The sequence below is a fragment of the Squalius cephalus genome, assembly GCF_949319135.1.
Source record: "Squalius cephalus genome assembly, chromosome: 11".
Taxonomy (NCBI): Eukaryota; Metazoa; Chordata; class Actinopteri; order Cypriniformes; family Leuciscidae; genus Squalius; species Squalius cephalus.
Genome location: NC_137132.1, coordinates 40,363,340 through 40,387,257, shown reverse-complemented (window position 1 = coordinate 40,387,257; position 23,918 = coordinate 40,363,340). Strand labels below are relative to the sequence as shown.

The window sequence follows — 23,918 nt, the reverse complement described above, 5'->3', positions numbered from 1 at the left end:
CTGCATATAGATAAAAGATATATAATGTAACTTATAGTTATAGTTACAAAATAAAGACACTGTTCACACACACACACACAGATCCATTGCAGGCAGAAGTCCACTGTTGGTCAGTGTAGAGCGATAGTCCCCTATGTTAGTAATATAGACATGTATGTGTGTATGTGTGTATGCAATGGCAAGTTAATTGTTAGGGACTGCATATATAAAAAAGATATATAATATAACTTATAGTTATAGTTACAAAATAATTAAACTGTTCACACACACACAGAGATCCAATGCAGGCAGAAGTCCACTGTTGGTCAGTGTAGAGCGATATATATATGTATATATATATATACATATATATACTGTGTGTGTGTGTATACATATTATGGGGGGCCAAACAGGAAATAATTCTATGTAAATTTGAATATATAGTTATAACTATGAATATATTTGTAAATCCTAAATATATAAATGTAACCCTGAATATATAGTTATAACCCTTAATATATAAATGTAAATCTGAATATATAAATGTAAATCCCGAATATATTGTTATAACTCTGAATATATAAATGTAACTCTGAATATATAGTTATAACTTTGAATATATAAATGTAAATCTGAATATATAGTTATAATTCTGAATACATAAATGTAATCCTGAATATATAGTTAAAACTCTGAATATATAAATGTAACTCTGAATATAGTTATAACTCTGAATATATAAATGTAAATCCCGAATATATAGTTATAACTCTGAATACATAAATGTAATCCTGAATATATAGTTAAAACTCTGAATATATAAATGTAAATCCTGAATATATAGTTATAACTCAGCATGTGTGCTCCGCTCAATATTCCACTCTATGCCAATGCGCTCCACTCAATCGCTCACTGCCCAAGCATTCAAATCCCGCTCCTACATGAAATCTCAGTGTAACGTAGGCTACTGTACTATAGCCTTTGTTGATTATTTTTAAGTCATTGTTGGGGGCATTTACAATTTTGCATAGCTGGCCTCTGCACAATGTTTGTGTGATAATAGGCCATTGTTTAAACTTTATTAGTTTCAGAAAGATTCTCGCAGATACAGAGACAGTTGAAACAAAGGCAGATCTTTATTTTACAAAAGCACAAGGTTTTGGTGTTTGGATGTTTAAACATACTCTTACAGCTATCTACTGCCTAATGGTTTGCCAGTTGATAAAACTTTGGATAATATAATTAATAACAACATAAAATCACTTCAGTGTTATGACAATGTTGTTTGCATGAAAACACTTTAATTAGCAGAATTATATTCGTATAGACCAGTGGTTCCCAATCCTGGTCCTGGGGACCCACAGCTCTGCACAGTTTGTATGTCTCCCTCATTTAACACACCTGATTCAGATCATCATCTCGTTAGGAAAGAGCTCTATGAACTGAACTGGGTGTGTCAGATAAAGGAGACATATAAAATGTGCAGAGCTGTGGGTCCCCAGGACCAGGATTGGGAACCACTGGTATAGACTGAGATGTAAAGAAACAGTGGTGGCCACTATCGTAATGAACTGTCAACAGTGATAAGGTATAGCTAAGAGTGCTCCAGACCAACCACGAACGAATGACTTACAGAAGGTATTCTTAACTAAGAATGTTTCAGGAAACACTTATTAACATTAAGGTAAAGCCTGAGTTATATATAAATGTATGTGTGTGTGTGTGTGTGTGTGTGTGTGTCTAATTATACAATGTTCACACAGGCATCAGAGACCAATATGCAAGACAAACATAAAAAGTATAAAAAAAAAATAGAATGATCAAACCATCAGTTATCAAAAATTTTAAATATTAGATTATTTTTTTTATTTTTTTTATGAAAGACCATTTGAATCTAGCCTGGGTTTCCCCATGCTGCCTTGCTCACAGCGCGATTTTATTCACGTTGCTAGGCAGTTTGGACATCATAGACCTAGCCGGCTGAATTCGTTTACAACAAAGATGCATAGACAGTAAAAGAAAAGATGACTGCCTCTGGAGAATTTAGATTTCACACTTATAAATAAGTCAGAAAGAATAAATGCATATTTGGGGTGCTGTCCGAGGAGAGGGCGGGCTCGGTATTCGGCCCGAACCCAGGGTACTCCCCCCATATTCCAGGCTGTGGAAGAACAAGCCGAGAGTGATTGGGGGGATGCTGAAACTGTCAAGGAATGTTAGGTGAGTGAATAAATATATGCTTCCTTTCATGCTGATAAGGTAGGCATGGCAATCGTTTGATGACAAGTTGATTGGATTGATTATTTGAACGAGCTTCTCCCGAACTTTCTGTATGAAACATCATGTGTAGATTCCGCCATCGCGTCTGTTATAGACGATATCGACAGCGCATTCATTTTAAAAGAGGAACAGAGAACCGCGATCAAGGCATTTGTCAACTGGAAACATGAATGAAAAACATATGTCACTTACTCCGTTGCTCTGATTGGTTGTAGGTCTATCCAATTGAGTGCAGAGACATTTTCTTTCCTAGTTCGGTTGAAACACGCCCCATAATCAAAGTTCAATGGACCAGTATCAGACTCACATTCTGACTAGAATCTGAGTATGATGACGTCAGGCTACCATAGACCAGATTTTCCAATGAAAAAGGGAACCAATCGCAGAATGGGGAGGGAGCAGCAAGACGATGATGACACCGAAGCAGTTTGTTTATATCTATGGATCCAACATGGCATCAGACTCGACGTTACCTTCTACCCTCATGTTTATCTTGCACAAACAGTAATATTCACGCCATTGTGTACAAATAAATCTTTGACCCATCGTATTTTTCCTCGTCGAATTTCTGTCACTCTACATACGTCATCTGGTATAATTGAAACGATTGGCTATGAGCTACGTACAGGCGCATTTGATAGACATTCATAGCGCCCAATAAACGGCTCTGGGCATTCGTGAACCACGCCTCAAATACGAGAAAATTAACACGTGGTTCCCAGACCAAGGCTCAAAAGAGACTTGGTCTGACATTAGCCAGGCTAATTTGAATCTGTTTTCCACACAATGGGGTAAAAATTACAGACGGCCTGGCAGCAATAGCTCAAAAGCAGATGTGAGAAGAAGCTTCTTATCATTCATAATATTATTTTTCTTGTTTAACGCACTCTCTTTAAATATATTTTATATGCTTTTTTATGCAGTCCCTAATTTTTTCTCTCTAGCTACAGTTCCATATCAACAAATAATACAGAATTTTAATTTTATTCTCACCAATTATTAATTTACAATATCAACAATGATCTAGACTAGATAAATAAAATGCAACCACAGCAATAAGTCAGGGGAATGCTTTTATTTCTTCCTTTGGTTTGAATTTTAAACATTTTGCAGTTCTTTTTTAAAATGTATACATTTTAATACAATTATAAAATGATATCATGATTTGAGACCCTCTTTTCTGTAATTAAAGACCAATTTTATGGGTTGTGGTGTCTCAGACAATGGCCAATATCAGTTAAAAAAACATCGTTTCCCTTAGGGCTTAAATGAACCTCATCACTTAAAAATAGTTCAGGCTTTTCAAACAGTATGTGTGGATGATGTACAATGCTCCCATTAACACACAAAACAAACTTAGCCATCACATTGTTCACAAACTTTCGCACTTTGTCCACCTTTCCCGGGGGGGCATGCCTCCAGTGGCGCCTTTGGTTTATTGAAGACAGCAGAATTTTCATCTGGGGAAACTGTCTGTTGAGGTCACGTAGGTCCCTCTTCATTGCTTTGAGAAGCAGCACACTTTTCACACGTCCTAGGTCGTTGCCTCCACAGTGAATCACTAGCACATTCGGAGCAGTCCTTCTTTTAAGGCACTGTTGGAAGAAGGGAAGGAGGTCTCCCCAACACATGCCTCCCCTGCCAAACCACTGGACCTGGGAAGCCACTCCAAGATTGGTGCCTATGGTCTCTCTTGCTCGCTTTTCGCCACGTCTAATGTAACTGTCACCAATAATCCAAACTCTGTGCACACCTGATAAAAGGATTACAATACAAATGATTAACTATGCAGCACACAATTGGGAAGTCACACAATTGCTCTAGAATTTGTTGTAAAATATAATTAGCTGCGTCACAATAAACTTTATACATTTAAGGCCTTTCTTTAACATGGAAAGGCACAACTCACAATCTTAAAATCTAGGGCTGGACCATGATTTAAACATCTACAATTTTCAAACGAACATACAATAACACTTAAACATTTGTGTATTTTGAAATGAGATTGCCACTACATGCATTATTGTAAATGTTAAAATCTATTTGAATAAAACATTTTAAAATAGTTCAATAGGTTGAGCAGAAACATACCTTTCTTTTGAGTAGTGGATTCTCTGATGAAGTGTTCTTGTTGAACAACATGAACTGTTGACTTGACTTTTCTAAAAAAAACAAAACAAAAAAAAAACAAGGAAAGTAAAAAAATAGTAATCGTAAACATGTTTAACAGTTGCAACATCTGTAGAATAACTGGTAAAACATTGTTTTTTATGTTTGTTAAATTGACCATTATGATTTTAAATATACGCAATATCATCATTGTTGGTACTACAAGTCTAAAATAAGGATTATTCTAAATTTCTAAATTACTCTTCTAGACATTTTAACTATCCGCAAAAAGGAGTATCAAAAATATAAATTATAAAGATACCAATTACTAATGAAACCAATTTGAAATTCTGAATTGTAACAGCGTAATTATTTATTTTCTTTATAAATAGATCAATCAAAATGCTGAACTTACCTCATGTTGTAGAATATGTTCTCCTCCTTCAAAAACGCAAGGTTCAAACAGAGACAAACACTTCCAAAAGACACGAAAGAGTGAATGTTCTGTGATTATATCCCACAACCCCAACCATCTCTGGACAGTGATTGGGTCTCCAGATAACTGTTGCTATAGAAATGCTAATTTCTCTGGGATTGGAAACAAACTGGCGCCTCCAAATATGTACAAGTGGGTGATTGTTGCTTAGCTTACCCTGGAAAATAATGCTGTTGCAAAAACACTTAATTATGACTTAGTACACTGCAAAAAAAAAAAAAGTTTAAGACTTACTTATAATACACATTTTTGAAAGTCACATGAAATAGACCATATTATTTATTTCAGATTAGTTTTAATAAAATATATTTAGTTAAAATGTCCCAAAGAAATAACAAACACCATATGACACCAAGTGTATCAGTGAATATTTACACACACATTCAATATATATATAGATTTATATAGATTTGTTTCTGGGGTAGAAAATAAAACAACAATATGGTAATCTCTACAAGATCTGTTTTAAAGTGAAAATAAATAAACTCATATGGGGTTATATCATGTATTGGTGTAAACAGTGAACTATATTAAGTATGCAGAACTCCAAATAAACAATACATGGACCAGTACTTTCTTAATATCATTAATCTTGCAGCACAACTTCAATTTAAATGCATCATCACTTTGGATTACATTTTCAGTAAGGTTCTATTCATTTAGATTATGTAATGCATACAGTTATCTGAACTAACCAATAACATCATACACACATTAATGCACAGTGTATTATTTTAGATAACTTATTCATATGAGCTCATAAAATTACAACCGTTTATTTATAGTTTATGGTAAATTAACAAATGAAACCTCTTTGTAAAATGGATAGCACTATTTCTAAATTTCCATTAATTAACCTTATGATCAAAGATAAAACACAGTAAATAATATATATGCCTAGTTTAATATAGTTCTTCTTAGTTAATTACTAATTTGTTGGTTAGTTTCATAGTAAATTAAGTTTATCCAGCTGTTTATCATAACAGAATAAACACTGAAAAGGGTGATCATGAACCAGACGTGAATCCATGAATAGCTGCAATTCACAAGTGTGAATTGAGTGGTTTTAGTTACAAAAAACAGCAATATCATTTCATTTACATACTGCTTAAACCTTTTTCTTTTGGAATGTGTGGTTAACGATTTCCTATACATTTGCCTTTACATATGATAATCACAGGTGATTACAGCTGTGACCTGACAGACTGTTTTTATCTAGTGGAGACCGGGTGTTAATAGGAGACATTAAATGCTTCGATTCCCCAAGCAGATATACCAGAAGTAAAACAATCAGAGGCATAATTAACCCCTTGATTGTCAAGGATCACTGGTGGCCCCAGATTATTTTATTTATTACTCTTTAAAACATCACACTCCTACTTGATCTGCACAAACTGAGCTTCATTAGGAAGGTTTAAGACCCCAGCTTTGATATTTGACCACTGTTTATAATTAAACTGGTTTGAAGTTAGATAAGTTTCTTAATTTATTCCAGAAGTGCAAAATAATTAATCTGTAATGTTCGTTATCTTGAATAGAAATCATCACTCATACAGCAGCCATTCATCTCATCTCCAGTTTATTTGTGTTTATATAGGCCTACATACAATATCCACGATCTCCCAGGGCTATTAGGCCAATGATGCGCACATTTGGAGAAATAATTGATATGATATCGTCATACAGAATAATATTTCTATTTATTTCCCACTGAATTATGCAATCTGAAGAGCTCAAACAGCTAACAGAGCCAGCGATGACTCTGCTCTTCCAGATTTGCGTCAGCAAACGTGATGACATCAGTTCGATATGATTCGTTTGTAAAGCTGTCAATCATCTCATGGTGAACCAACGTGACCATAAGGCTGTCCTTCTGGATGACGCAGTGCTGTGTACACTGTGGACAAACAAAACTAAACACATCTCTTCATCTGATACAAGAAGCTAATAAATGCAGGATTCAAGTTATTCTGTTTTGTGTGTGTTTGATTTCCGTTCGATTTTGGTTATTGTATAGGAACAAAGAATGTTTACAGTATGCATGTGAGTAAAAATAGCCCATTGCTTCATAAAAAAATGCAAAATAGCCTATAACATATTTAAATAATCTTTTTTGACTTGAAACCATTTTAAATTGCGACCGAAATATGATACAAATACTCAATTGTGTTTTAAAGTGAGCTTTAAGTGAGAGTGTAATATTAATAAATGATATTGTGTCATGTAGCTTGAGGCTGCCTGTTGAGCTAATGCACCTTCTACATGAGCTTCCTATTTCATAAAATCATGTTATTTATTTTTTTTAATTCAAGAACAGTTTTTTTTTGTTGTTGTTGTTGTTGGTTTTCTAACAAGACTTAAGATAATAGATGTATTGCTCTTGCATAGTGGAATGACAGAGATTTAGATGACCAAGCAAAAAATACAGGGATACAGGCATTAATGACTGAATTCAAACAAAAGAATAAGAATAAAAGAAAAATGAAGATTAAAGGGTTAGTTCACCCAAAAATGAAAATTCTGTCAGTATTTACTCTCCCTCATGTTGTTCCAACCCCATTAGACTTTCGTTCAACTTCGGAACACAAATTAAGATATTTTTGATGAAATCTGAGAGATTTTTTTTACGTAGTGTAATAGCGTAGCGCGTCTGTGTTTCACGTCACCACGTATCACACATGACCACAGTCGCCCAATAGCCCGCTACGTTATATTACACTATGTAAAAAAAAACCTCGAGGTCCAGAGAGAAGGAAATGAAAAGAGGAATAAAGTCGTTATTTTTGTTTGTTTTTGCGCACAGAAAGTATTCTTGTCGCTTTACAAACTTAAGATTGAGCCACTGGAGTCACTTGTACTATATTAACAATGTCTATAATACATTTTCTGGGCCAGCAAGTTGAGGTGTCCATAAGCCTGCAGGAGGAGTGATCCAGCACTCAGATTTAATCAGAAATATCTTCATTTGTGTTCCGAAGATGAACGAAAGTCTAATGGGGTTGGAACAACATGAGGGTGAGTAATTACTGACAGAATTTTCATTTTTGGGTGAACTAACCCTTTAAGTCTCTTGAAAAGGTGCTAAATGTTCGTCGATTTACATGAATGGGCCATTTCTCCTCACCAGACCAACCAGACATGTTGAGTCAATGACTCTAAATGACAATGAGAGTCAATGACTCTACATGAGTGTTTACAGGGGAATAAGATATTTGGTCTTACAATAGGCTTCATAAAATGCATTTAGAGATCATCCTCAGATTTGATATTCTGAAGCTCAGAATATTTTATACATTTAATAAATATATTCTTAATATTTGATGTTTTTATGTTTGAGCTTATATATCTCAATATTCATAACAGTCTGATAAATTTTTAGTCTTGAACTGTAAACACTCAAGTGATGGCTTTCTAAATATATGTTGGTTATGTGCCTATTCAGAATGATTTCTGAGCAGAAACTTTGATATTTTTGGTATGTCATAAATGCATCACTCACCAAAATTGGGGGTGACTATATAATTGTTTTAAATAAGCTATTCATCTAAGCTGTCTATACAAAACATTGTAAATAACCAGTTCAGTTGTAACAAGTAGGCTTTATCATCTGTATAATTTATTTAATGAATCTGTTTGAGATCAAATTAATGCTAGATGTTTTGATATAAATTAAATATCAAACATATAATGTTAGTACATGGCATGACTGTGTTTAATTTCACTCAGTTATTTTGATTTATTTCCAGATTCAATCATAGGCTTGTTCTTACATAGTAGAGCTTGCGCAGTTTTCAAAAATGGTGCTTTAAATCTCTTGACAAACTAAAAGACTTAAATTACATTTGTATGTATTCTAAATAAAAGACACAGGTTGTACTGAATGTCAGCTTGCTTATTTTTGTAAAGATAATGATTTATTGAGTCCACATGCCATGTAAACTTGAAACTATGCTTCAAATCACAGATCGAGAGCTGTCGTTCAAACCACAACTCTGCGATGCTGTTTACAAATGTTGGTTGGAACTAATACTTCAACGTTTGGTAAAAAATAAATAAAAAAATAAAGTAGATTCATTTTATCATTTCATTTTCATTTAAGTAGCTTTTATAAATGTGCAAAGAAAAAAAAAACATTACTGGTGTGAATCTTGAGACAAAACAATGGCATATTTTAAGATTCAAATTTGAGGTTGGTGTCTCTAAAACTATGCCCCCAGTTTCACAGACAATGCTTTCTCAGACGCATGTTTGAGCTGTTTTAACTGAAAACATATTTAAATTATGTATTATCAATTATTATCAATTGTATTACAGTTTTTATATTTGAGCTTGTATACCTTTAAAATATGTGTCTCATTTATTCCCCACCTGGTAAAATGGGGGCTGTCTTAGAACATTTTAAAGAATTATAATGTATAAAGTGGTATAAATAATTGTGGTGTGACTTGACTGTATATAAATTACAGAGCTGATTGAAACATATCCCAATTGCTCTGATCAGATGGTTCCTCACTGCTGTTTTCCAGTCCTTGGGTGGACTGCTACCCTACCCCCCAAATACCCCCGCAGGCAATTTGCATTTCTATGGAGAAGAGCTTCAAAGGACAGCATGTCATAGACACATAGGCCAGACTGTGAAAGTTTTACCTTAGGCCCCGTCCACACTACTGCATTTTCGTTTAAAAACGAAGACTTTTTGCTACGTTTGCACCTCCCGTCCACACTAAAACGGCAAAAACGGAGACCCAAAACGGAGAAGTTTAGAAACGCTGCCGACCCGTTTTTCGTTTTGAATCTCCGGAGGGCGTTTTAGAGTGGACGGGTCAAAACGGAGGACTTTAGAAACGATGACGCAGAGGCTCACGCTCGGCTCTATGATTGGGTGTCACCAGTCATGGAGTATACACAGGTAATATTCAGTACCAGTAAACTTCACCCGCTGGAACAGTTTCTTACAGTAAGAAACTGGCGCGTCTCAGGCGCGGTAAACGCGTGCATGCTAGAAATATAACCGACACCTATTTTTCTTGCGACACGCAAGCGTGTTGGAAGCGTTTTCTGGCAAAATGGAATAGGAAAAGATGTTTATATGTCATTTTGACACAAATACATATTAATAAATGATATTTTGATGTTTGAAAACATTTTTTACAGTCTATGCTTGAAAGTCTCTAGGTTTACACCGGCACGCACATGCCCAGTGTTGGTGAATGGTCACGTGATCCGCGTTTGCAGTCGTTTTAATGTGGACTGAGATCAATTCTAATACGCAGCTAATACGCAGTGTTGTTTTTTTTTTGTGATTCAACACAAGGTACTCTTAAGTAAGTGGTATGAGCTTTCTTTTCAGATGTGCTATACAAGTTAAGTTAAACCAACATAAATATGAATGCCCATGGTAAATGCTACGTCCTATATAACCATTTGATTTACATTAAATGAGAATATTTTTATATTTATTTACATTGTGTGAAATTACTTTTTTTCTTTATTAACTTTATCATTTCTATCTGCCACTGGTATAGGTTTGTGCTCTGTGCTCTATACGTACAGAAAAAAAGTGAGTAATTATAATGTATGTAATAGTAATTGAGGAAAAGGAATTTTTCCTGATCCAACTGATGTTTACAATTTGAACTGAATTTAAAAACAATGGACTATACACTTATTTTGAACTGGCTGTTTGATTTCATTCACAGATAAATTTGCATAACAGAACCAATAGTAATGATGGGTAATTGTGGCTAATCTGTGGGCGTCGGCCCAATCACTGCTCAGATAGCAGCATGTGTATCATCTATTCTATGTTCCTAACTCACACTTCAGTTTTGCCATTTGGAAGACAGCTCCTATACGCGATTGTTTCCTACATTGGAGAGTTATCTTTCTGTTATAGTTTAAAGACTGTATCTACCTCCAAGAACCTCATAAAAAGCGCACTGAGACATTTCTCATCTCAGTTTTTTCTTTCCAAATTAAGAGGTAAGTTGAACATTATATATTTTATGATAATTTGTAAATGCTAATTTTATAAAATATTGATATCCTCTTACAATGTAAATATGCATGTATATTACCGGTAATATTATTGATAATCAGATTGTTGGTAATTTTTTTTTTTTTATTTTTTTTTTTTACTACATTTTAAATTGTTACCCACGGTGTCATCTTTTCAATCATTTATTTTCTATGAAATTCTAAAGAGGTATTATTTATTTATTTATTTATTTTGCATATGAAGTAATCCTACATAAAATAATTTTAAATATTTCACAGGAAAATGAGACCCAGAAGAGTTTTTCCTGAAAAAGAAGCTTTGTACTTCATTGCTTCTGGCAAAGATAAAGACACATTTGAGAAACAATTCATGAGTGAAGAGAAAGGTAAGTTACTACATACAATTCTCCCATCAATACTGTATGACTTTGCAAAACTTAAATAAAAGCTAAGTGTGGTCACTAATTAAAGGAATAGTTCACTTAAAAATGAAAATTCTGTCATCATATACTCACTCTCATGTTGTTTCAAACCTGTATGAATTTCTTTCTTCTGCTGAACAGAAAGGAAGATATTTAGAAGAATGTCAGTAACCAGACAGTTTCTGGTCTCATTGACTTCCATAGTATAATTTTTTTCCTACTATGGAAGTCAATGGGATCAGAAACTGTCTGGTTACTGACATTCTTCTAAATATCTTCCTTTCTGTTCAGCAGAAGAAAGAAATTCATACAGGTTTGAAACAACATGAGAGTGAGTATATATGACAGAATTTTCATTTTTAAGTGAACTATTCCTTTAATGTCAAAGGGTTGGGTTTAAAATATGAACCTAGAGAAAGCAGGCTGTTAAAACAAAACACGCAAGAGGGGAAAAAACATGATTGCTTTGACCAGTTAAAGGTGGATTTACATCTGTTTTCCTGCCAGTATTTATGTTATAAGCTGCTGATGTCTCTAAATTAAACACTATTATGTAAATGTGTGAGTGCTCTTGATATTATTTGTAAGTAACTGCCAGTTAGAATGTGAGGGGCCTGTGTAATAATGGAAATGATGAATATTTAGTGTCTGATTTTTTCAGACAGAAAATCTGATTTTTTTTTTTTTATTATTATTATTTTTTTTACACTTTTATAAAGATGTAGATACAGTTGTTTTCGAAGTAACAATACCATTGAAAATAATTTAGACAACCTGAATAACTTCATGAATCTTTTATCATACTATTAATTTACTTGTATTTATACTATTTATTAGGTTTTGGAGTAATTGCCACAAAACACATTGAGCCAGGTGAATTCCTGTTGGAGTATGTTGGAAGACACATCACTGGATCTGAAGGAGAGAACCTGTTCAAAGACTACTCAGCTGAAAATGCAGCATTTTTGTATTTCTACTCCTTTCAGGAACAATCTTACTGGTAAGATTAAATTAATGAATGTTCCAATGAAATATAATACCATTATGACAATTCAAAAGTGTTTTTAAAATATTTCACCACACAGTGTTGATGGCAGTCAAGATACAGAAAGACTAGGACGATTCATAAATGATGACCACATCAAGCCAAACAGCAAAATTAAAATAGTAAGTCTGTCTTTAATGTATTCTTATTCTTTGTTTCAATTACACCTTTTATACAGCCTCATCTTGTAGCATTATTTGACATTATTAAAAACTAGGCGACTTTTCAAATGATGTTTTTGTTGTTTTCATTTGTGTGTTTGTGTGCTTTTGTAACCAATAGATAATGGATGAAAAGAAAAGACCACATCTGTGTGCATTTGCGTTAACAAAAATCAATGCAGGAGAAGAAATTTTATACGACTACGGAGATCCTAACTGCCCATGGAGACAGGTATTTAAACTTCTATTTCTATTTGTTGGTGTCTTATTTTCATTATTTTATCAAGTGGTGAGGAAAACTTGCTAACACTTTACAATAAGGTTAATTGGTTAACATTAGTACTAAATGACCAATACATTTGTTACAGTATTGGTTAATCTTTGTTAATATTAGTTAAAATCCAGCTGTTTCAATGTTTGTGCATGTTACTTCACAGTGTGTTATTAATTTTAACAAATACAACTTATGATTTTAATGATGTATCAGTACATTTTTAAATTAACAATAACCAAAGTTTAATAAATGCTGTTTAAGTGTACAATTTTTACTTTAAAAAAGCAAATTATTGAGGTAACACTTATATAGTTTTTATATGGTAACACAATAAGGTTTCATTTGTTAACATTAGTTAATGTATTAATTTGCATGAACTAAAAGCCATACATTTGGTAAAATATTTATTCATCTTTGTTAGTGTTAGTTAATGATACTCCGGCTGTTCATTGATTGTTCATGTACATTTACAACGTATTACCTAATTGATTTTAATAATGCATTACTAAATGTTGAAAATAACATTAACAAAGTTTAATAAATGCTGTATAAGCGCAGTTCATTATTGGTTTGTTAACTAATGCTAGCTAATGAAACCTTATTGTAAAGTGTTACAAGATTCTCTTATCCTCAACAATACTGCTGTACAATTTTTACCTTTAAAAAAGCTAATTATTTAGGTAACACTTACACAATGAGGTTTCATTTGTTAACATTAGTTAATGTCTTAATTCACATGATCTAAAAGCAACACATTTGGTACAATACTTATTCATCTTTGTTAATGTAAGTTAATTAAACTCCAGCTGTTCATTGCTTGTTCATGTACATTTACAACGCAATAACTAATGTTAATAAATACAACTTTTGATTTTAATAATGCATTACTAAATGTTGAAATTAACATTACATACTATTAAGAAATATTGTAAAAGTGGTGCTCATTATATGTTCATGTTAACTACATTAATGATTGCTTTTAATGTAATTTGTTTCAGAAAACCAGTATTTCCACATTCAGAGAGATCAAGGAAAATATGGTAAATATATATAGAGAGGTCTGTTCCTTCAGCTGAGTTTACTAATAACTATATACACTGTAAAAAATTTCTTACATTTCAATATGCTTTTGCTTTTTTGCATTTTACAGGAATCACGATGGAAGAATTCATTTGAAAACTTTGATTTAAAGCCTGGTTTGATGAAAATGGATGACCTTGTTATCAACACAGAAATGAAGATTGCAAATGGATGCAATGCTGCTGAGATTTTCCCAGGAGTCTTCAACAACTGCAAAGTTGCAGTGAAACGAGTTGCCAAACATGTTTCCAAAACTGAATTGGAAATGGCTCATTTCCTGAGTTCAAAAAATTTACAAGCAGAGCACCTTCTGCAACACATTTCAGTGTTGGAAGACACTTACTTTGCCTATTTTGTGTCACCTCTTTGTGAATATAGTCTGATGGAGCTGATTGAAAACAAGGATTTTCCTGAAAGAAAAAGCCTGATAGAGAATCGAAGACTAGAGATCTGCCAGGAGTTACTGCAAGGACTTCAGGAACTGCATTCATATGGAATTTTGCACAGAGACCTGAAGCCTGAAAATATTTTGTTTGGTAAGAGCAGTCTGTGGATTAGCCATAGCTATAATTATCCTGTAATATCAGCAGAAATTTTCATTTAAAATGCATGAGCATATGATAATGTGGATATCATTTTAAGTGTTACATTTTTTGTGAGCATTTTTACTTTTCTACAGATATAAGCAATAAACTGTACATCGCAGACTTTGGAGCAAGCAGAAAACTTGATCTGGCACAAACCACACTGCTCTCTCAAATGGCTGGATCTTTTTCTTGGTCGAGTTATGAAGATGTTGGAGGCATGCAATACAAGTACAAGAAAGAATCAGATATCCAGGTAAGGGTTGAAAATATCATGTTAAAACTTGTTAATTTGTGGGAGGACGCCGGCACACAGAAGTGTTTTTTAATTACACTATATCAAAGTTACTTTAAGATTTAATGTAAAAATAATAATAAAAGGCAAATTATACATTATTTAAAAGGTTTAAGACTCAATCCTAAAAATGTTTTACCTCTGTTTTATTATAAATATCTCATGGTGACTGTAATTTAATTTCTTAATTTGTGTCAAAGGAAAAAATCTGCTATATGGTCATCATGAAAGCATTTGACTACACAATGTTTGGTCTCAATTTATTTTGATGGTCTCTTTAACACATTCTGTTGATTATAAGTAATGTTACAACTACATGTGAACTAATTCTCATTAGAGTACTACAGGAGTATAAGTAGACTAGAGACTAAAATGTAGGTTAGAGTAAAAATAAGTTGACATGTATTATATATTTAGTCAGTATAATGTCTATTGGGGTTTATCACAGTCAAATTTTAGCAGATATTAAGCAGATATAGTCTACTAATACTGTAATTACAGTTGGTTGACATGTAGCTGCACATTTATTTATAGTTAGTAGAATGTTCAAAAGGGACCATCAAAATAAAGTGTTCCCTTTCATAGTCACTACGAGTTACGACGTGACGACGAATAACGTCTCCGTTCCCTACTCAGGGAACCAGGGAACTTACTTAACTGAGACTTTTCCAGCATTCCTCTGGGTTTTTAGTTCAAAAGTGAACACATTTGGAAAAATATTGATGGATTCTCATTATTAATTCACATTTCAGAGTGGAGTTTTATTTATTTATTTATTTATATTTTTATCCTAAATTAATCAATGTAACCAATAAAGAGCAGCGGGTTTCAAACCCTTGGTCGCGTCCAATATTTAAAAAATGGGTTGTCTTGATGATTTAATGAAAATGGACTTACATAAAAATGAAATAAAATTAAATTAAAATAATAATATAAAATAATATTATATAGGCCTAAGGAAATATGCTAAATATATTTTGATTTAAAAAAAAATATTCAATAAATCAATAAAATAAAATACTGCAAAAATATGCAGCTGAGTTAGTTTCATTTTACTCCACAAATAAGGTGATAGAAAGTAAACAAAAAATAAATAAATGGTCATTTCAAAAGTTTGAAAACCACTGGTATAGAGCATTAAAAACTGGTATAGAGCATCCATTCATTAACAAAATAATTATGACCTTGTGCAGAAAGTCAAGAACGTTTACTAAAACAAATACAATTATGATGTTCCATGATTTTCCAATCACAGTGCTGGTTATAACTTAAGTATTGTATTGTACACAGTTACTCATTCCAAATTACATGACACAAATTGCAGTCAGTGATGAAATCTAGATTAATCTAGATTACAATCTAAATACAATTTATTAAATTTATTACAATAATTTACAATATTATTTACAAATAATTTACAATCCTGTAATCTAAATAATTTTAGGTAATGTAATTGGACTACTTTGTGAGTACTTTTGACCCTAACGATTCAATAGGATAATTGTGTACCATATTGATAAAAATACCATGAGAAAGAAAATATATATATTTTTTTGCTATCAATTTTGTGAAGTGCATTAACTATTATAGCCATTAACTATTATAGCTTTTAGCCTTTATTACAGTATGTAAACTATCCTATCCTCTAAGCCTCATCAGATCACAAAGAGAATGTATTTTAAATACTTGAAAGGCCTTATAAGTTTTGATAACATGGTTTTGATCTAATAAATTGTCTTGGTTTGATGCTGAGAATTTTAACATTGAGCACATTTTTTTGTAAATTTGAACGACAAAAATCGGTGTTGCCTACACCGTTATCCTCTTTTTACAATTTGCACCCTGTTGACTTCAATGGGGCAAGTACTAAACCTGCTTTTAGCCTCTTAACATCCTTCATGTGTCATTACAAGTGCACCAGCCATGTGAGTGATTCCTTCAGAGTGAACACGGGTGAATCTGACTGCAGTAGATGTGAAAGGGTTTGTGCTGGAGCAATCTGTAAATTAATCTGGCCGTTAGAGTTATCATCTGCAGATTTTAAGTTAAACATGGTCAGGTCTGTGGCTTCATTGGGTTTCTGTACTTTAACAAGAACCAATTTCTGTTTTGTCATAAAATATCAATGAGAAAAATATTTTCTAAAAACTTTACAATACACTTAAGCCTATATATTATGTTTCTTAATGATTGTAATTATGATTTTATGACAACAAATTGCGAAGTGTCTTCTTTAACCCTTTCACGTATAGTGGTCACTACAGTGGACAGCTATTAATAAAGCATTTTCTTGAATTTGCATGGGTTTTTATGGCAAAGTTGCACATCAGCCTCATTGGACCCTGGTGCATCATCCTATAAATTGCAACCAAGGGCAAGCCGTTGTGTTTCGATTTTTCTCCCCTCCAAACCAAGATGGCCAAGGGTCAGTCAGACATGCCAAGTTGCTCCGGAATATCCACCCATTCCTTCTATCCTAGGAGACTCAAGCAATATCTAATGAGTCATATCACAGTAAAATTTTCCAAGTTTTGATTTTAGATTGAGAGAAAACTCTGATTAATCACATGTCCACTGTAGTGGACGTCATGCATCAACTGCTATATTTCAGCTACAATTCATAATTATAATGGGAATGTTAAAACTTAAAAACTTGATCTGCAGTGAATTTTTTACTGTAAATAAATGTATTTGTATTATTAGAATGTAATTTTCATTGACATCGAAAAAAGTAATCTGAATTTGTAATGCATGTTACTTGTAATGCGTTTCTTTACTCATAACATCAAAAAGTAATCTGAATACGTAATTCATGTTACTTGTAATGCGTTTATATATTCGTTACATCAAAAAGTAATCTGATTAGGCAATGCACATTACTTGTAGTTAATTACTTGTTAGATCAAAAAGTAATCTGATTAGGTAATGCATGTTACTTGTAACACATTACTTTACTTGTAACATCAAAAAGTAATCTGAATGTGTTATGCATGTTACTTGTAATGCATTACATCCAACACTGATGAGATGAGATTGAAAAAATGTAATGCTAGGTTTTCTCAGAGGAGGGCTATGATAGAAATGTGCATGTCCATCTTGAACATAATCAGAATTATCAGCTAATAAGGGTAAATCTCCATACTCTGGTGCACTGGAGGGAACATCTGAGTGGGTTCCACAGTTGTGCCTTGACAGTCTGTAGAAAATTCTGATGGAATCACGTCCTCATGTTCTGATATCAAAGATACGCGAAGTGCAACTTGTATGAAGTTGTACGAAGCCTTTCCAATATTTTTAATTTATATTTGTTGTATATATTTTATATTTTCAGTTTCACATGATTTGATATAATTGTTTTGATTAGTTTGTTAAATTCACATACTTTATCTGTTTGATTATTGTCTTATATTTAATACAGTATATCTTCGTTTTTAACCATAACCGCATGCTGTCCACTCAAGTGGACACCTGAAGATCTCTTTGAAAAATTTGTAAAAAATCTTGTTTTTCATGCCCTAAGAGGAATAAAAACACATAGGGAAAAAAAATACTGACTAAGGTTATCATAATTCATGCATGAAAGGGTTAAAATTAGACTACAACTATGCTTCTATTCCAAAAATGTCATGAACAATGAACTTCATGAACATCCCCTATTTAATTTGGGGATGACAATTCTTAGGTTTGGGTTCAAATGGATTAACAGGTTACATGTATGCAGTTACAATACTATTTTAGTATGTGATCAATATGATTTGTAATCAGTTCTGTCAAAAATGCATACATTTGTTCTATGTTCAATTGTTCTGAATGCTAATATTCGAGCAGCTTTCATTTGAGCACAGCAGCATTTTGTCATCATTTTAATCATCTTCATTCATTCTGCAGTTTAGTTGTGACCATTTCTGAAATTTTTGTAAATATTATTTTATTTTGTAGGTAGCAGGATGCTTGGTTCATTATATCCTGACGGATGGGCAACACCCCTATCAGACAACTACACCCTACTCCAAGGATCCAGTTGGGCTATCTCAAAATGTCAGAATGGGTAACTTCACTCTTCAATGTGAAGAAAGATGGACAAGACAAAAATATATTATTAGCAGAATGCTGTCTAATTCAATCGAAGAACGTCCCACCATTGAGGAATGCCTTCAGTCTTTCACATGTACGTTCCAAGACTTACACTTTTCTCTTCACCTCATTAATAAAACTTTGTAGATTTTACAAGAATGTAGAAAAAAAATCCTTAAATTATTGGATATCCTTAACAATTGTTGTGCATTTACAGGTTTCATACACCAGTCGGATTACACTGGAATCACAAACAACTACAGCAATGTGAATGAAAATGAAGTAAGTACTTTTCATTTTCATAAAAAAAAAAAAAAAGTTTAAGACCAAAAAGACAACAGTGATTCTAAAACACAGTATGTGTTTTAGAATCAGCAGGCTCTAGATAGAAAACAAACATGGACATGGATTTCACACACTGTTATTGTTTTACAGGACAGAACCCATACAGCAGATTTCTGTCCCCAAACGTCAGATGAGATGGACATCCTAGAGAGTACCGACAGTGATAAGCCAGAAAGTGTTTGCAGTGATGAGATGGATTCATCTTCTCACACTGAGGAGGACTTATATGAGTCTGAAATGGTAATTAAGGGTTTTATACTTTATAATATATAACATTGTTATTATTTACAAATACATTTCAGTTGTGTGGTTCTTTATTTCAGAACAACACTGAACAACAGGTTTCCTTTTCCCTGGAAATCTCAGAAGAAGAAGAAGACGACACAAAAAAAGCTAAAGGACATGTTGCAGAACGCATCCAAGGAAAACCACTTATGAAGAGTTGGATAGAAATAGATGAAAGTGCCCACGGCTGTAGCTCTCAACAAAATCAAATAAAAGTGAAAATGTCCTCAAACAGTGTACATCAACGCATCTATGACAAGAAGAATTACTGTCTTTACTGTGAGAAGCCTTATCCAAAAATTGCAAGACATCTACAGCAGAAACATTCTGAAAAAGTTGAAGTTGCAAAGGCACTTGCACACAACAGAGGCTCAAACATGCGTACTCTTCTATTAACCAAAGTAAGGAACATGGGAAACTACCACCATAACAGTTCAGTCCTATCCTCTGGGAAAGGACAGATCATACCAAAAAGACAAGCAACTCGTGAGTCAACAGCAATAGACTATCTGCCTTGCAAGTTTTGCTTTGCTATGTATGTCAAAACAGATCTCTGGAGACATCACAAACGTTGCAAATTACAAGACAAAGAAAATATGCCAGTGAAACGAAAAGTTCAGGCAAGTTGTTCTCTGTTGTTGCCAATGGACTCTGACGTTTCTAGTGGACTTAAAAATATTATTGAAGATATGACATATGATACCGTTACTCAAGTGGTGAAATCTGACCCGTTGATTCTGTCACTGGGTGAGAGAATGTTCCTCAAAAACGGAGAAGTTTCACGGCACCGGGCAGACATTAGAAATAAGATGAGAGAACTTGCCAGACTTCTTATAGTGACAAGAACTATTGATAAAGACATTGTTGCTTTGAAGGACTTGATCAACCCAGGAAAGTTCAACACAGTACTTGAGGGAGTAAAAAAGATGACTGGATTTGATTCCTCAACCAACCGATTCTCAGTCCCTTCAACAGCACTGAAACTGCGTCATTCCCTTGTGAAAGTGTCATATATTTTGCAGGGAGAGGCTTTACGTCAAGAGGATGATGCATTGAAGGGAAGAGCAGAGCAATTCAGTAAATTAATTGAACTAGAATGGACAATTCATGTTTCATCTAATGCACTGAAAACTTTGTACCAGAAAAAGTGGAACAGTCCCCAAATGCTGCCTTTAGCAGAAGACATAAAGAAGCTCCATGATCATCTAAAGTGTCTTGAGGAGGTCAACAAAAAAGCACACATTGAACACACATCACAAAGGTCATGGAGTGATCTCTCTCAGGTGACTCTAGCACAGCTAATATTATTCAATCGGCGTCGAGAAGGTGAGGTTTCAAGGATGGAAGTCAAAACATACCTGCAGAGAAACAAACAGATGATTCAGGATGAAATTATGGAGAGCCTTTCACCTTTTGAGAAGAAACTCTGTAAGAATCTCACCAGAGTAGAGGTACGGGGGAAACGAGGCCGCAAAGTACCAGTACTATTTCCCACAAATATAACAGAATCTGTGGAACTTCTAATTAAAACTAGAGAAGATGTTGGGATTTCCCCTAGCAATCCCTACATATTTGCTCGTCCTTTTTATGGATCACAGGAGAGCATCCGTGGTTGTGACTGCTTAAAGCGATTTGCAGAAAGCTGTGGGGCTAAAAACCCAGAAAACATTACATCTACAAAGTTGAGAAAACATGTAGCCACAGTTTCTCAGCTACTTAACCTGCAAACGCATGAACTAGACCAACTAGCAACTTTCATGGGTCACAACATTGAAGTCCATAGGGAGTTTTACAGACTGCCTGAAGAAACCTTACAAGTTGCAAAAGTGAGCAGAATTCTGTTTGCCCTGCAAAGTGGAATAGGCAAATTTAAAGGAAAATCTCTGGAGGACATAACGCCAAACATCAACTGTAAGTAAATTACTTATGTGTATATGTCTTTTGTTTAAACAATTCATAGTGTCCACACTTTGTAAAAATCTACTTTTAGTTTTAAAGAATGTGAATGCTCATTTTGTTACAGTTGAAGGGGGCTCCAGCAACTCAGACACAGAGGATGCTGAATCTGAAAAAAGGATGACAGAGGATGATCATTCGGAAAAAAGGGCTGCCACCTCAATAACGACCGCAGCCTCAAGAGAGGCAGTTCCATTCTTTAGGATTTCACCACTGCCTTTAAATAAAAAGGGTTTGTTATTCCACTTTGCATAAAAAAATTGTATCTACATGAAACATCTTGACATGTATTTTAAGAATTGTCTGTGCTCTTCAGCTTGTAAAATCTACATTATTCAAATTTTGGTTATTCTTTAATTCAATTAATTTGATTTACTTACTTAATTTCTTAATTTATTTTAACAGGAAAGTCCAGAAAGACCTGGTCAGAGAAGGAGAGTAAAATTATTGAACATCATTTCAAGAATTTCCTAAAGGAAATGAAAGTCCCTGGAAAAGTGGATTGTGAAAGATTCTTAAATGAAAACAAGATTTTAATTGGTAATGAAAGAGAATGGAAAGCAGTAAAATACTTTGTGCACAACCGAATAATCACTATCAAGAGAAATTTGTGTCTACAGTATTGAACCTATAGCAATACTGGGACCTTGCATATGGAGTATTGATGTTTTATGTCACAATACTGGGAGCTTGCGTATGGAGTATCGATGTTTTATGTCACAATACTGGGAGCTTGCGTATGGAGTATCGGTGTTTTATGTCACATACTGGGAGCTTGCGTATGGAGTATCAATGTTTTATGTCACAATACTGGGAGCTTGCGTATGGAGTATCAATGTGTCATAACATTGGTAGTTCATGTAAATGGAGCGTCAGTGTGTCATAACATTGGTAGTTCATGTAAATGGAGCGTCAGTGTGTCATAACATTGGTAGTTCATGTAAATGGAGCGTCAGTGTGTCATAACATTGGTAGTTCATGTAAATGGAGCGTCAGTGTGTCATAACATTGGTAGTTCATGTAAATGGAGCGTCAGTGTGTCATAACATTGAAATGATTGACTATGTCCAAACTATTTGAGTGATCGATCATTTTCTGTCTTTTTTTAAGTTGTTTTAAAAAATCACTATTTTACACGTGCTTTTCGTTAATATATTTCATGGTATTTGTAACTTTTAATATAATTTATTTGGTGTTACCCTTTTATTTATTTAATTATTTATTTTATATAAAGCAAAGCAACTTGTTTCAGAAGCAATATATCGTTGATGTTGTGGTATACATTTAGGCACTCATCACTGAGGGTGGAAAGTCTGCACTACCGCAGGGGGGGCTCTTTTAGTGAGCTTATGAGATTTTCTATGTGATAAACTGAATGGTTTATTATGTGAAAAACCATTTCCGTTGTCAGGAGTGCAGCAAGAGCAAGTAAGAAACCTTCAGTTTAGGAGTGTGTGGACCTTAAATAAACTTTAACTTGATTTCATTCAACATGCTGTAGGTATGCATTTTTTCACTATTTATTCTAATTGCAAGAACTGGTTTATGAGTGTTATTGTGAATAATATTACTACGTCATTACATATTCTGTAAGTCAAAACTCAAACTGAACCAACTGAACATTTGAAATGTGAAAATCAACATAAAACTTTGAGTTTTGACCTCCGGTAGAGGTGGGCATATATTAATTGTTTTAATCTAGATTAATATTGAAATTAATCTAGATTAATCTAGATTAAAATGGTTCATTTAAATTATGCCGAAGACATTCAGAATATGTGTGCTACACAAAACTGGACTATAAAAGTAAGTCTTTGAGAACGGGTTTCTCAAGCCATGTGGCGCATTATACCAGGGGGTCATCTTCTGTTTCCAAAATGCATCATAAACTGCTTGAGAAAGCTGTTCTACTCATAGACTGTAAAAGGTTACTACTGTACTGTTACCGTCCGTAGGCAACATTAGGTAGGCCTATGTTATTATCAACTACTATAGGCTATCAATTTGGGATGGGCGATATGGCCTAAAATCCATATTGTGATATACATTGCAGCCTCTTGTGATAACGATATATATTATTAAAAAAAAAACATTTCAGAAAAGGTTACACAGACCCTGCTAAACAACTGCTAAATGTTTTTTTTGTTTTTTTTAGGGTGCATGTTGTTTTGAGAGCATATATTGTGCAAAACTGTAAGTATACAACATAATTTTGCAGATAAATAAAATTTAAGTACACTAGCTGCAGAGACTTCAGTAGGTCTAATGTTTATTATGGCCTGGAGCTTATGAAACCCCAAATTTAAAATTAGAATATTGTCTAACTGATGTCTTTTCAGTTAAAAAGAAACACAACAATGCTTCTTAAAATCAGGCGCAGACAGAGATTATGTGCTACACCACTAAGATATATTGGGAATAATATGCGCGCGCTGGTATTCAGTGATATGTTTCATTTTGAATTTGAGGTGGTAGAACGGATTAGTCGTGTGTTAATTTACCGAACTGTTACCCCAGACACTCTGTCTATATAGTT

The 23,918-nt window shown here is 33.7% G+C and overlaps 1 protein-coding gene and 2 long non-coding RNA genes across 3 annotated transcripts; 2 read left to right on the top strand and 1 right to left on the bottom strand.

The window, feature by feature from the left end:
* The first annotated feature begins 378 nt into the window (after nucleotides 1-378).
* On the top strand, nucleotides 379-2,805 carry LOC307166746. The gene is made up of 2 exons (XR_013822685.1): nucleotides 379-1,310; nucleotides 1,466-2,805. It is a non-coding gene; the product is annotated as an uncharacterized lncRNA (long non-coding RNA).
* A 334-nt stretch (nucleotides 2,806-3,139) lies between these two features.
* Nucleotides 3,140-6,573, bottom strand: LOC307166747. Its single transcript, XR_013822686.1, has 3 exons — nucleotides 4,784-6,573; nucleotides 4,351-4,421; nucleotides 3,140-4,012 (listed from the first exon to the last, which is right to left on the bottom strand). It is a non-coding gene; the product is annotated as an uncharacterized lncRNA (long non-coding RNA).
* Nucleotides 6,574-9,249: 2,676 nt separating this feature from the next.
* Nucleotides 9,250-22,873, top strand: LOC307166742 (uncharacterized protein). The gene is made up of 15 exons (XM_079885365.1): nucleotides 9,250-10,424; nucleotides 10,564-10,846; nucleotides 11,141-11,247; nucleotides 12,121-12,283; nucleotides 12,369-12,450; nucleotides 12,611-12,721; nucleotides 13,762-13,803; nucleotides 13,914-14,379; nucleotides 14,523-14,683; nucleotides 18,662-18,890; nucleotides 19,014-19,078; nucleotides 19,232-19,381; nucleotides 19,465-21,337; nucleotides 21,450-21,614; nucleotides 21,788-22,873. The coding sequence occupies exons 3-15, from the start codon at nucleotides 11,145-11,147 to the stop codon at nucleotides 22,006-22,008; spliced, it is 3,831 nt and encodes a 1,276-aa protein (XP_079741491.1). The 5' UTR covers nucleotides 9,250-10,424; nucleotides 10,564-10,846; nucleotides 11,141-11,144; the 3' UTR covers nucleotides 22,009-22,873.
* Nucleotides 22,874-23,918: the final 1,045 nt, after the last annotated feature.